Source organism: Fukomys damarensis, unplaced genomic scaffold (genome assembly GCF_012274545.1).
Source record: "Fukomys damarensis isolate Sample0158 unplaced genomic scaffold, DMR_v1.0_HiC HiC_scaffold_26, whole genome shotgun sequence".
NCBI classification, from domain to species: domain Eukaryota; kingdom Metazoa; phylum Chordata; class Mammalia; order Rodentia; family Bathyergidae; genus Fukomys; species Fukomys damarensis.
In genome coordinates this window covers 29,909,254-29,921,973 of record NW_022900938.1, presented here as the reverse complement: position 1 = coordinate 29,921,973, position 12,720 = coordinate 29,909,254, and the positions used below count along the sequence as shown (strand labels likewise).

The following is a 12,720-nucleotide window of genomic DNA, read 5'->3' as shown; positions in this document are numbered from 1 at the left end:
ATATATATATGGAATGAAAGATAAGACTATGCTGACAAACTGAAAATATTCACCCTAAAGTGGTAGCTTTTATAAAAATGCATTACATTCTTAGGTTCTTATTTTATGGCTTAAGAGTAATATGATACAAAGATGAAAAGCTATTCTTACATAACAAGGCAACATAACAACAGAATTGGAGTTCTGTTTCTACATAGTTTATCAGGCTTCACGATCAACATTATTTCATGCCTCATTCTTAGAATTGAGCATTTCATCTGCTACATTACATGTGGGGTAAATGCACCTTCCTTGGTCACACCCATTAAGAGTATATTCTTAACCTAAGTGGAAACACGCATTCCAAAAATGCACATTAACTGATTTGTAACATAGGCATATACATATAAATTTCTAATATACTCAATATTAAAGACCAAATCAAAAATAGCTGAACATAAACTTAAGTTCAGAAAGAAATTTCTTGTGTTAATGCATAAATATAGGGTTTTTCATATGAGTCCTAAAGAAAGTAAAAACTGTGCCTGCATGTGTCTGCAAATAAATATCCAAGTTACAGTTACTAAAAATCTAAGAAACAGTGCTAGAGTTAATGTAATGCATGACCTATATTATAGCTTGCAGTTTTGGGGTTTACTGGAAAGCTGTCTGCTTTTTAAGGACCCTGAACTTAAAAAAAAAAAAAGAACTACTGTTATGAAATCGAGAAACAGCTCAAATATTTTTAAATGCATTTAAAAAAATCTCAAATCATTGGCATCCTCACACTACCCTATGACAATCCCCAAATCAATATTAAAACAAATAAGCCAATACCAAAAATAATAATTAAGAAAACATAATCTACAATGTCAAGAAAAATGTTTTATGAAGTATATTATGAACATCTAATCCTCACTGCTGATGTAGCCCAGAGAAAGAGCAGTGCTTCATGTGTGAAGTCCTGAGTTCAATCCCCAGTACTGGAAAAAAAACCACAAAAAAGATATAATCCTCAAATGATGTAATGATACAGGATCACTCATGTAATTCTTTCTAAAATGAAAAAAAAATTCATTAACATAAAACATTATGTATGTTAACTCAATCCTTCACATATACTACTATGACTTTTATCACATAGGATGGATAATAGATAAAAATCCAAATTCAATATATTATACAACCTGATTTTATTCCACCAAAAGGAAATAGTACATTTATTATATATAGAAGTATAATATAATAGGAAATTAATGTAATCTAAATGTAAAATATAGGTGCAAAAATGTAGCCCTTACCATGGGTGATACACTCTGAGAACTGCAGCCACTTCTGCCTTGATATGGATGCATATAATTCTGGTACAGCTGCATGCCGCACTGCAGAATAAATAAATATGAACATGTTCCCATGACTTTCAGATGGATAATTCATGAAAATAAACATTTTAATTAACTATATTTTATCAATATAAAAAAGAACTGTAAGATTTTCCTTAAACCAAATAAGTAAAGCAATTAAATTTTTGAGAGAATGACTTCAAGTGCTCTTCGGTGATGCATTTAAAAAGGCAATGTTTTTACTTGGTCCAGCAACTTAATGGCCAGCTCACCAATATAGTCATGGAAGTGACATTTCTACTCTTATACTTATCACTAAATTGTACTACAACCACTTTTACCACATGATAAGAAAGCTTAGTTGGGAAAAATATGTTTTATGTACAAAGATTCGGAACCCCCCCCATATCCTAAGCAACACTGCATAAAATTAGCTGTATTCTAATGACTGACTTGATGAATTATATTGTCTCTTTGATAAATTCATAAATTTTGCCATATGTAGAAAATTCCTGGCACCATACTATTCTTGTATAAATACTCTTATGGCATTAATTTTTGTCTTCAAATCCAGGAAAACCACAGTAGGGAGGAATCAAGCTGATCTTAAGAATTTCAAAATACAAGGTGAGTGGCAGTAGACAAGAACTGCAGTGCCTTCACTTTCAGGAGGCAGCAGCCTGAAGACTGAGCTGGTGCTCCACAATAGGAAAGCAGGTCTGGATTCTAAAGAGATTATTAATTTGAGAAATACAAGAATGCCAACTGCCATAGGCAAATTTTCCCTGGAGGTGTTCTCATCTGAATCTGAAAGTTACTCCCTTAGGTTTAAGATTGTTTAAAAACAAAGCAATAGGGGGAAAATTTCCCCCTACACTCTAAAATTCTCTCCACTTAATGAACTTAAATGAAGTCCCAGTGACCCTGCCCTGTGTTTCAGTCTCTGCCTCTACCTCTTGCCTGGTGCCAGCTTTCGGCATGATAGTCACTGTGTTCCACTGTTGCAAGATCTTCAATGCACCTGACCAGCATGATGGGTCTCAACAGGAAACTAAGCAAGACAGTGGAGGCAGGCATGGAAGGTGAGGATGGTGGCTTTGGCAAAGCAGAATACTCCATGTTGGGCCTCATCAACTCCCGACTGTACCAGCTGTCCAAGACGTATGACCTCCTCCACAATGCCACCAGGAGCCACTGGAGTCCAACCAGCAAGCAAGCAAGCACTGGGAAGCCCCAGTGATGCCACCCCTTGGCATATGGCAGTCCCCAACCAGGCCACAACATTACTTCCCGGGACTGGGCTCTGGCCTAGGTACTCACATCCTGGCTTAGATACCTTGTCAAAGGCTGGACTTTGTATCCCACCCTTCTGGCGCCCCTTCTGGCTTGACTTGGTGAGCCATTACCCCCCCTGTATCCAGGGTGGAGGGGAGGGAGCCTGTGACCCACTTGTCTTCCTATACAACTCCTGGGCAACACCTACACTGCCTAGGCCTTGAGGGTCCACATTAAAAGGGTTTCCCATATCTGAAAGGAAAAAAAAGTTAAGTCCTATATAAAAGACATTGAATGATACCATAGAATCAAATCTTACCCATAGGATGAATTACATTTAAACATTCCAACAGAGCTGTTTCTTTACTAAAGACTATTTTCTTAAAAGCAATTCCAGCAAAGTGGATATATTTGGTAATTAGGCAAAAAAAATCAGAGGGAGGTTAGGGGAGTCACTGTTTTCAAGATTTTTCTTTTAACATGAATACAAACCCACAGTCATTTAGAATTCTCTGTGCTGACTTCTTTATCCAATTATTTCCCAACTTCTAAAAATTATTTTTTAATTTAAGGTTTGATGGACATTAATGGGACCTAATGAAATTTACTTTAAATCAACTCTAAGCCTATAATAACTTTAAAAAGAAGACAGAGGAGCTTAATTCCTAGTCAAGTTCATTTTGGAGAACAGATAATAACCTCAAACCAGCACTTTCAAAAAGAACACTCTGCTTGGCCACCTTTTATTTATCTGTATTGAAAAGCCTGCTACCTACTAATAAGACTATTTTTTTCAAAGATGTATTGTCCCTGGTACCTGCAGTGTTAGGCAGTTGCCTCTGTGCTGTTGGACGTCTTTAGTAGGCATTTAACTCTGGCCAAGGGGTAAGAGCATGGGTCATCTTAACATTTCCCTGTCCTATGGAGGGGCAGGTAAGCGACCAGAATCTGTTAGAGGAGCTGGCAGAGTTCTAATTAAAGGGAAGGGAAAAAGATAACATGAAATTCTAACACTACACGTGAGCAAAGCTCCCATTTTCTAAGCCTCAGGTGTTCTATAATTCTGTATGTAACTAGAATTTAGCCAAAGAGAAAGGACATTTCCTATGTTGTCTATATAGTTTATATATGCATATGAAAAAGAAGTTGAAATAAGAATTAAATAAGAGGCTAACATCTTGATGGGAGGTTATACCTATAGCTCTTAGGAGCACATAATGAAAATAAGAGGATATTTCTGGTGCATCCAATGCATACAGTCTCCTGCTACTCGCCACTAAGAACAATGATAAACACTGGAAATAACATACTAGACAATCAAAACAGACCAACAAAAAGAGATGACAGACATGCGTACTCCCAACACCAGGTATGCCCACTACAGGAGCAGGGGGATCAAGCAGGAGCCTCATTGACAGCAAGTAGCCAGGGGAAGGCCTCCAACTTGTCTGTGCTGCAAGACCTGGGCATCCCTGGCTTCCTATGATCCAATCATTTAAAAGTGTAGAACACATTGTATCCCCTCCATGTTTGGCTTCTCACTGGCTCCAGGATAAAGGTCTTCACTGATACCAATGATGCCTGTCTCCTTTTCCAGACATCTGGGAAAGCTTCACCATCTTCAAAATTATCAGGAAACATTGATGTTGTAGGGAGAATAATAGTCTCCAAAACGTGTGAACCTCTGGAATGTGTGACTGTGTCAAAGGCTAGCTGACTGTAAGATGAGTATTATCTCGAATTATCCAGGTCAGTTCAATGCAATTACAGAGTCTTATAAGCAGAAAGGTGAAGTAGAAGAGACAGAACCAATGTGTCAGACTAAGAAGCAGTTCGTGTGGCATTGATGGCTTTGAAGGTGGAGGAATGGCCACTAGTCAAGGAGTCTGGGTAGCCTCTAAATACTGGAAAGGACCTGGGGAACCAATTATTCCTAGAGCTTCCAAAGGGTAGCAGCCCTGCTGACACCTTGATTCTAACCTAGTAAGACTCATTTTAGACTTGAACTAGAAGAGTACAATATAATAAATTGTCTTGTTCTAAGGCACTACATTGGTGGTATTTGATACAGCAGCCTCGGCAAATGAACACAAATGAAGCATCTTTGACCAGGGAATCCATGACTTGAGTCAAATGAGAAAAAAATAAGTAGACAATCTTTCAGGAATTAAAAATCCTGGATATATGTGTATCAGAGACATGGAATATGCATTTCAGGATTAAACACATATAAATGTGATGCATCCCACAATCAATGCAATGTTTTATATTCTGGGTGGACCAAAAGATTTGCTGGAAATATCTGTTGGGATAACGAATTTATGAGCATCAACCCTTCACAAAGGGATGTCGGTGGCTAGAAAGTGATCCCATAAAACCAAGGAGCACTCCTCTGAGAAGCCTGCCTCCCTGAAGATGGCACAGAGCCAAATATTTTGTGGAAAATAATGACTCTAAGAGGAAAAAGGCTTAGCAAAGTCAGGTTTCAAACATGAAGTTGAAACATATCTCAACTCTTTCCTATACATATATGTACATATATGTGTGTACATGTGCATACAGATCTATGTGTACATGCAAAAGTGATAAATGACAAATATTTGGATCTAAAAATCCTAAAATAACTAAATAAAAATCATAAGTGATATGCAGTCATCAGGTCCTAGTTTTATTGCCATCACTTTATATTTCTAGTGTGACAAAAATAAGGTTGCATCCTAGTAAAACCAACAGCATCTTAGGTTCACTGAGATACTGATTAAAGCGAAATGAGCTTATTACCTTTTTTAGTTTTGACCGACTAACCTTGAGCCCAAATTACAAGAGAGAAAGATTTGACAGCAAGGTTAGAAAGCATGTCCTCTACCAGTCTAGTCTGATTTCCAGTGTTACTGTGAGCAGAGAAAACCAGAGACCTGCAGGTGTTTCCCACAATCACTGCTGAGAGGAGGGCTGCATGTCTATTATCAAATAGACGCATGCAATTCACTAACCAGTACCCCCAAGGTAAGGTGGTACAGAGTAGCATCAAAAGGCTTGTCAGCTGATTCTACGATATATCCCTACTTCCCTGATTACTAATTTTTTGATTGGTAAGTTGAGAAGGCTCTCTAAATGTTCTATTTCTCTTTTCTTTTTCTCCCTCTCCCTTCCCCCACTCCATCTCTCTGAAACCATGGAAGTGGCACTTGCCATCAACGTTTCAAAATATTACAACTTCTGGGCCAGGGATTTAGCTCAGTGGTTCCACCACCTGCCTCACAAGTACAAAGTTCTAAGTTTAATCTCTGGTACAGAAAAAAAAAAAGTATAACTTCTATACTTTCTTGAAATCAAACTCATATTGGTTATTTTAATAGAATATTTGAGAAACAAATCTCTCACAAAGTAGCCATTCAGAGAGACAGAAGGCATATCAGCTACTGAGCTGCTAGAGCCTGAAGTAGGGTAGGGAACTAGGGCTCAATGGGTAGGGAATTTCTTCTTGAGACGGTGAAAATGTTTTGGAACTAGATAGAAAGGATGGTTGTCTAGTACTTTAATGCACTAAGTCCCATTCAATTGTTCACATTAAAAACAGTTACTTTCAGGGGCTGGGCATTTTAGCTCAGTGGTTCTGCTGCCTAACCAAGGTCCTGAGTCTGATACCAAAAAAAAAAAGTTACTTTGATTAATTTCATCTTCTGAGTTTTACCTCAATATAAAAATTAAAAGAATACAAAATAAAACTTTCCTCTAAATCTAAACTTAGAGTGAAAATTAAACTAATTATAATAAATGCTGGCTTTAGTACTTACATTGTTAATGTCTTTCTATGGCAACAAGATCATATATTTATAATATGCATAATCTATACACTGGCAAATGTATACTAGTGTCCAAACAACAGTTACAAAGAGTACCTGGGTAAATGCTGAAGCTTCTATTTTATTTTTTTTTATTTATTTATTTATTGATTGATTGATTGATTGATTGTACCAGGGATTGTCAGGACCTTGCACTTGCAAGGCAGGCAGTGGAACCACTGAGCTATATCCCCGGCCCTGAAGCTTCTATTCTAAATTAAGGACTTAAGAGGACTTCCAGGAAGATGAAAGTGTGGTGAACTGCAGAGAAACTGCTTCTCCAAGATTTGGTTTCCACACAGCGAAGTGGTTCCCCAGGACCCAGCTAGGATCTGAAGTGAGAAATGAAGCTCACAGAAAGAGCAAAGAGAGAGACTTTGATGCAAAAGATGGAGGTGGGAGATTTCACTTTCTCCCTGACCACTGACTCACTTTGTGGTAGGGAAGCTCAAACCTGCAGGTACTTCTGGTGAACCAACATGCTTCCACAGAGAAACACACCAGTGGAACGGAGCAATAGACACAGCAGACTATAGTCGCTGGTGAGTTATTTGGGTTAAGATATCACCCAAGGAGGGTGATTAGGCAGTAGCCATCTTGGATGAAGGCCAATTAAACTCAGAACTCAGAGCAGCTGTGGGCTGGCTATATCTAGAGGCTCAGTGTCATGGTGAAGCAGAAATGAGTTCAAGGTCACAGGAGATAAAGAGCTGAATACAAGACATCAGAGAGCCATGTTCAGGCTGGCAGAAGACATACAGAGTGCTGCAGGATGAACAAATCAAGTTCCAGTCTCAGAGCCAGGAATCCCCTGTACTTCAGTGAAACTAAAGGTTCAGGATTGCTGAGACATCCACTACCTGTCTGTAAATCTACAGCTGGCTTGCTGGTATCAATTAACATGGACCTGGGCTCTGTCTGGACACGCTGTCTACCAGTGACAAAAGAGACACACTCTGAAGTGGACATTTTTTCTTTTCTTTTTTTGTTTTGCTTTCTTGTTTCTTATTTGTATTTTTATGAGTGTGAATATTATTTCTAGTTTTCTTATTGTTGTTATTCTTTTCTTGTTTTTATTTCTTCCTTCTCTCTTTCCCTCCTGTCTTCTTCACCAGTTTCCCCAAAGTTCATATAATCTACCTTTGTCCTCCAGGCTTGCTTTTAATCTCTTCCTCTTCTTCGATATTTTGTCCCTTCCCCCAACCTCTTTTAAATTTTCTCCAGAGGATAAAATCACCACAACGAGGGCATATGTACTGTACACAATTTTCTGGTTTGTTTTAGATTTTGTTATATAACCACAAATACAGTTCATATGGTTAATGGTAGCAAATTAATAGTTACAGTTTGTCATTTTCTAGGCTGTGTTTCATGCTATCATTATTGCTGATTGTACTACTTTAGCCAAGGTGACATAACTGTTCTAATCAGTTGTTCTACCAAGTATGCCAAGACTAAGATTGCCTAAGGACAACAAACAATACTATAGGTCAGTGTCAAAGAACCAGGGACTGGGCTAAAGAGGCAGTAACTTCTCACCCTCAATAAATAGAAAAGGAAGGATCTTACAATAGATTGAAAACCAAAAAGTCAGACCTGGAAGACATTCCTAAGAAGTGCTCATTTTCTAAGGGTTCTAAATACTAGAAATAAAACTAACTGCCATATACAATTTACAAGCATCAACCCAGGAATTAAATGAAAAAAATAGAAAATGAGAAGTCACAAGCAAGATGCAACCTCAAATTTCCAGCTCACCAAAGACAAACACAGGTTTCAATGAAGTAGAACCATTAAAAAACGACCCCCTGGACTCTAAAATGGGAATAGCAGAAGTAACAAAGCAGATGAATGAAGCTCCAGAAAAAAAAATCAAATCAGAAATAATTTCTCAGACAACTATAGAGATGGTGACCATGATGAAAGACATAGTGACTCTACAGCATACAACAGATTTTTAAAAACAGAAGAACTTAGGAAAATGATGTAAACCATAAATGCCCCACATAGGAAAGAAATGGAATCCATAAAACAGATTCACATATACAGGAGATCAAAAATTCCATTCAAAGTATATGTAGCAGAATGAATGTGAAGATAGAATATCAAATATAGAAGACAGGATTGTGATTATTATGAAAAGAAAGATTTTTTAAAAATAGCAAGGTACTACAAAATATCAATCTAAGAGCTACTAGATGATGGAAAGAAAAATAACGTAAGATTGATCAGAGTCAATGAAAAAGCAGGGGATAGCATAAACAACATAAAAAAACCTGTTCACAGAAGTAATAACAGAAAACTTCCCAAGCATGGAAAATGAATTTGACATACAGATAAGTGAGGAATACAGAACTCCAATTAGTCATGAGCAAAACAAACAAACAAACAAAATCTGCACCAAGACATAATAGTAAAGATTCCAGAAATTCAACATAAGAACAAAATATTACAGTCTGTTAGCAAAAAGAAATAAATCAACTATGAAGAAAGCCCATCAGGTCACAGCAAACCTTTCAACAGAAATCCTCAAGTCAAGGAGAGCTTGGAGTGAAGTACTTCAAGCCCTGAAAGAAAACAGCCTGATGTACTCTGCCAAAATTGATGAAGAAATAAGATACTTCCACAACAAAGAACACATAAAGAAACTCATGACAACCAAACCAACACTCCAAAATGTTTGGAAGGAAATTCTAGAAAGACAGAATGAAGAATACAACTCCATGAGCCCTAACAGAATGAATAAACCAGGCATGGCGAGGAATTAAAAAGAGAGGTGGAAAAAGGAACCAAGAATAGTAAAATAACACAAAGGATAAGTCAATACATACCAGTCATAGCCATCAATGTAAATGCTCTCAATTCACCAGTCAAAAGAAATCAACTGGTGGGCTGGATCAAGAGGCAAGATCCAATAATATGCTGCATAGAAGAAACACATTTAATTCAAAAAGAAATTCACAGATTTAAAGGATGGAAAACAATACGCCACACAACAGGAACCCAGAAAAAAAAGCAGGGATAGCTCTTCTATTTGCAGACAAAGGGGATTTCAAGCCAAGATTGATCAAGAGAGATGAAGGTCACTACATACTTGTTAAGGAAAAAAACTAAGTGGAAGTGATAACAATCATAAATATGTAGTCACCAAATACCAGTGTATCCAACTATATAAAACAAATACTAAACATGAAATGTTTAATAAAAAACATGATATGAACAATCAAATAAACACAAATACAATTTTAATGGGGAACCTCAATACCCCACTGTCACAAATAGATCAACTAGACAAAAAAAACAACAAAAAAATCAGAACTGAATCAAACCTTTGAACAAATGGACTTACTAGATGTCTACACAGTATTCCACCCTACAACATCAGAATACACATTCTTCTCAGCTTCACACAGGACACTATCATGCTTAAAGAACTAAAATTATCTCATGTGTATTATCAGACCATAGTGCGATAAAATTAGAAACAAATGGCAAAAGAAATCCCCAAAATTCCATGAACACATGGACATAAAATAACAGCCTCCTGTACAGTGAAGGAGTCACAGATGAAATTAAAGAAGAAATTAGACAATTTCTACAATTAAACAATAATATCAACACAATATATTGGAGCTTATGAAACACAATTAAAGCAGTTATATGAGGAAAATTTAAAGCAGTAAATTCCCACATCATAAAACAAGAGTGAGCTCAAATAAATAACATAATGCTGAACTTGAAGTTTATTGAAAAAGATAAACAAGTCAAGCCCAGAGCTCATATCAGGGGAGAAATTATAAAGATCAGAACAGAAATTAATGCAATTCAGACAAAACAATACAAAGAATCAATAAATTGAACAGTTTGTTCTTTGAAAGATTAAAGAAAACTGACAAATGTTCAGCCAACCTTATCAAAAAAAGCTAAGTGTAATCCATGCAATTAGAAATGGAAAGGGTGAAATAATAAGAAATCCTGCAGAAATTCAGAAACCAGTAATACCTACTTCAACAACTTGTGTTATAATAAGATGGAAAACATAGAAGCAATGGACAGATTCCTAGATACATATGAATGACCAAGGCTGAATCAAGAAGACATAAAAATTCTAAATAAACCAGGATCAATCAATAAAATTGAAAATGTAATTAAAAACCTACCAATAAAGATAAGTTCAGGTCCTGACAGATTCATTGCTGAATTATACAAGATAGAGAAGACCTAATGCTACTTCTCAGATTCTTTAATAAATTTGAAAGGGAGGCAATATTCCCAAATTCATTCTTAGAAGCATGCATTACCCTCATACCAAAACCAGAGAAGGATCCAATAAAAAAAGAGAACTAGAAGGCAACCACCCTATTAAACATAAATGAAAAAACCTTCAATAAGACACTGGCAAACAGAACAGAGTAAATTATCAAGAAGATTGTACACCATGACCGAGTACGATTTATCCCAGGGATTCGGGGATGATTCAACATATGCAAGTTAATAAATGTAATACACCATATTAACACAGCCAAGGATAAAAGCTAAAGATCATCTCAATAGATGCAGAAAAAGCATTTGACAAAGTTCAACACCTATTATGATAAAAACCCTACAGAAAATTGGAGTTGATGGTCTTTATCTCAATCTGACAAAAGACATCTATGACAAAACTACAGCCAACATCATACTAAATAGACAAAAACTGAAAGCTTTCACTCTAAAATCAGAAACAACAATGTGAAATAGGAAGAAAAGGGCTAAAGGTATAGGGAAAGTGGGAAGGGTAGAGGAAAGGGAATAAGGGAAAAGAAAAAAATAGAAGACAATGGAAATAAAGTGTTTGTAAATGGGGAGGAGGGGGTGAAGGGAGAGCAGGGACAAGGGGAAAAAATGAGAACCAAGATCTGTCATGTAAAGGTACAAGATCCCAATAATGAATGTAACTGTACAGTATACCTAAAATGTACCAATAAACTCAATGAGAAAATATAAAATAAAGGATTGATGGTACTCAGAAAAAAAAAAAAATCAGAAAATGTAACTGTAGTATACCTAAAATGTACCAATAAACTCAATGAGAAAATATAAAATAAAGGATTGATGGTACTCAGAAAAAAAAAAAAATCAGAAACAAGACAAAGAAGTCCACTATCACCAATCTTAATGACTATAGCTCCGGAAACATTAGCCATAGCAATTAGACTGGAGAAAGAAATAAAAAGAAAAGAAAAAGTTAAATTATCATTATTTGCAGATGACATGATACTCTATATAGAAGACCCCCAAAACTATATAGAAGACCCCCAAAACTCCACCAAGACGTGTAGATTCAATAAACAAATAAAACTCATTGAGAGTTTTAATAAACTCATTGAGAGAAATTACAGAAACAACACTTTTCACAATAGTATTCCAAAAAAATTGAAATACCTAGGAATCAATCTAACAGAAGAAGTAAAAGGCCTTTACATTGAAAACTATAGTACTCTGAAAAGGAGATTTAAGAGGATATCAGAAAATGGAAAAATATCCCCTGTTCTAAGGAGGAACCAACATAGGGGAAATGGCCATACTATTAAAATTGTTATACATATTTAATGCAATCTTGATCAAAATACCAATAGCATATACCACAAAATATGAAAAAAACAAGTCTAAAATTTATTTTCAACTAGAAAATACCTACAATAGTAAAAGCAATTCTGGGCAACAAATGTAAGGTGTGGGCATCACGGTCTCTGACTTGAAATGATAATACAAAGCTACTATGATAAAAACAGCATGGTACTGAAAAAAAAAGACATGAGGATCAATGGCATAGCTTAGAAGAAATAACTCTAAACACACCCTGCCACCTAATCTTTGCCATAGGAGGCAAACACTTTCATTGGAAGAAAGCCTCTTTAATGAATGATGCTGGAAAATCTGGCTTATCACATGCCAATGATTAAAACTGGACCCATATCTTTCACCATACACTAAAAAAAAATCAAAATGGATCATATCTAAACATTAACACAAAAACACTAATTCTTCTGGAAGATAGAAGAGGTAGAGAACTCTTCAAGACATTAATATATGCAAAGACTTTATGAACAAAATCCAGATCACACAGGAAATATCACAAAGAATTGACAACAACTGGGATCTCATCTTATTAAAAAGCTTTTGCCCAGCAAAAGTAACCACCAACAGAGTGAAGAGACACCTACAATGTGGGGAAAAAAATTTTGCTACCTACGCCTCAAAAAAAGGCCTACTATCTACAATATATAAAGAACTAG

The 12,720-nt window shown here is 36.2% G+C and overlaps 1 protein-coding gene across 1 annotated transcript in view; it reads right to left on the bottom strand.

Annotated features, from left to right (window-relative positions):
* The window catches only part of Grb14 (growth factor receptor bound protein 14), an 85,846-nt gene that overhangs the window by 20,550 nt on the left and 52,576 nt on the right, over window positions 1–12,720 (bottom strand). Inside the window, exon 8 of the mRNA XM_010606866.3 lies at window positions 1,281–1,361. Within this exon, the coding sequence (XP_010605168.1) occupies window positions 1,281–1,361 (81 nt within the window). The remainder of the gene's footprint in view (window positions 1–1,280; window positions 1,362–12,720) is intronic.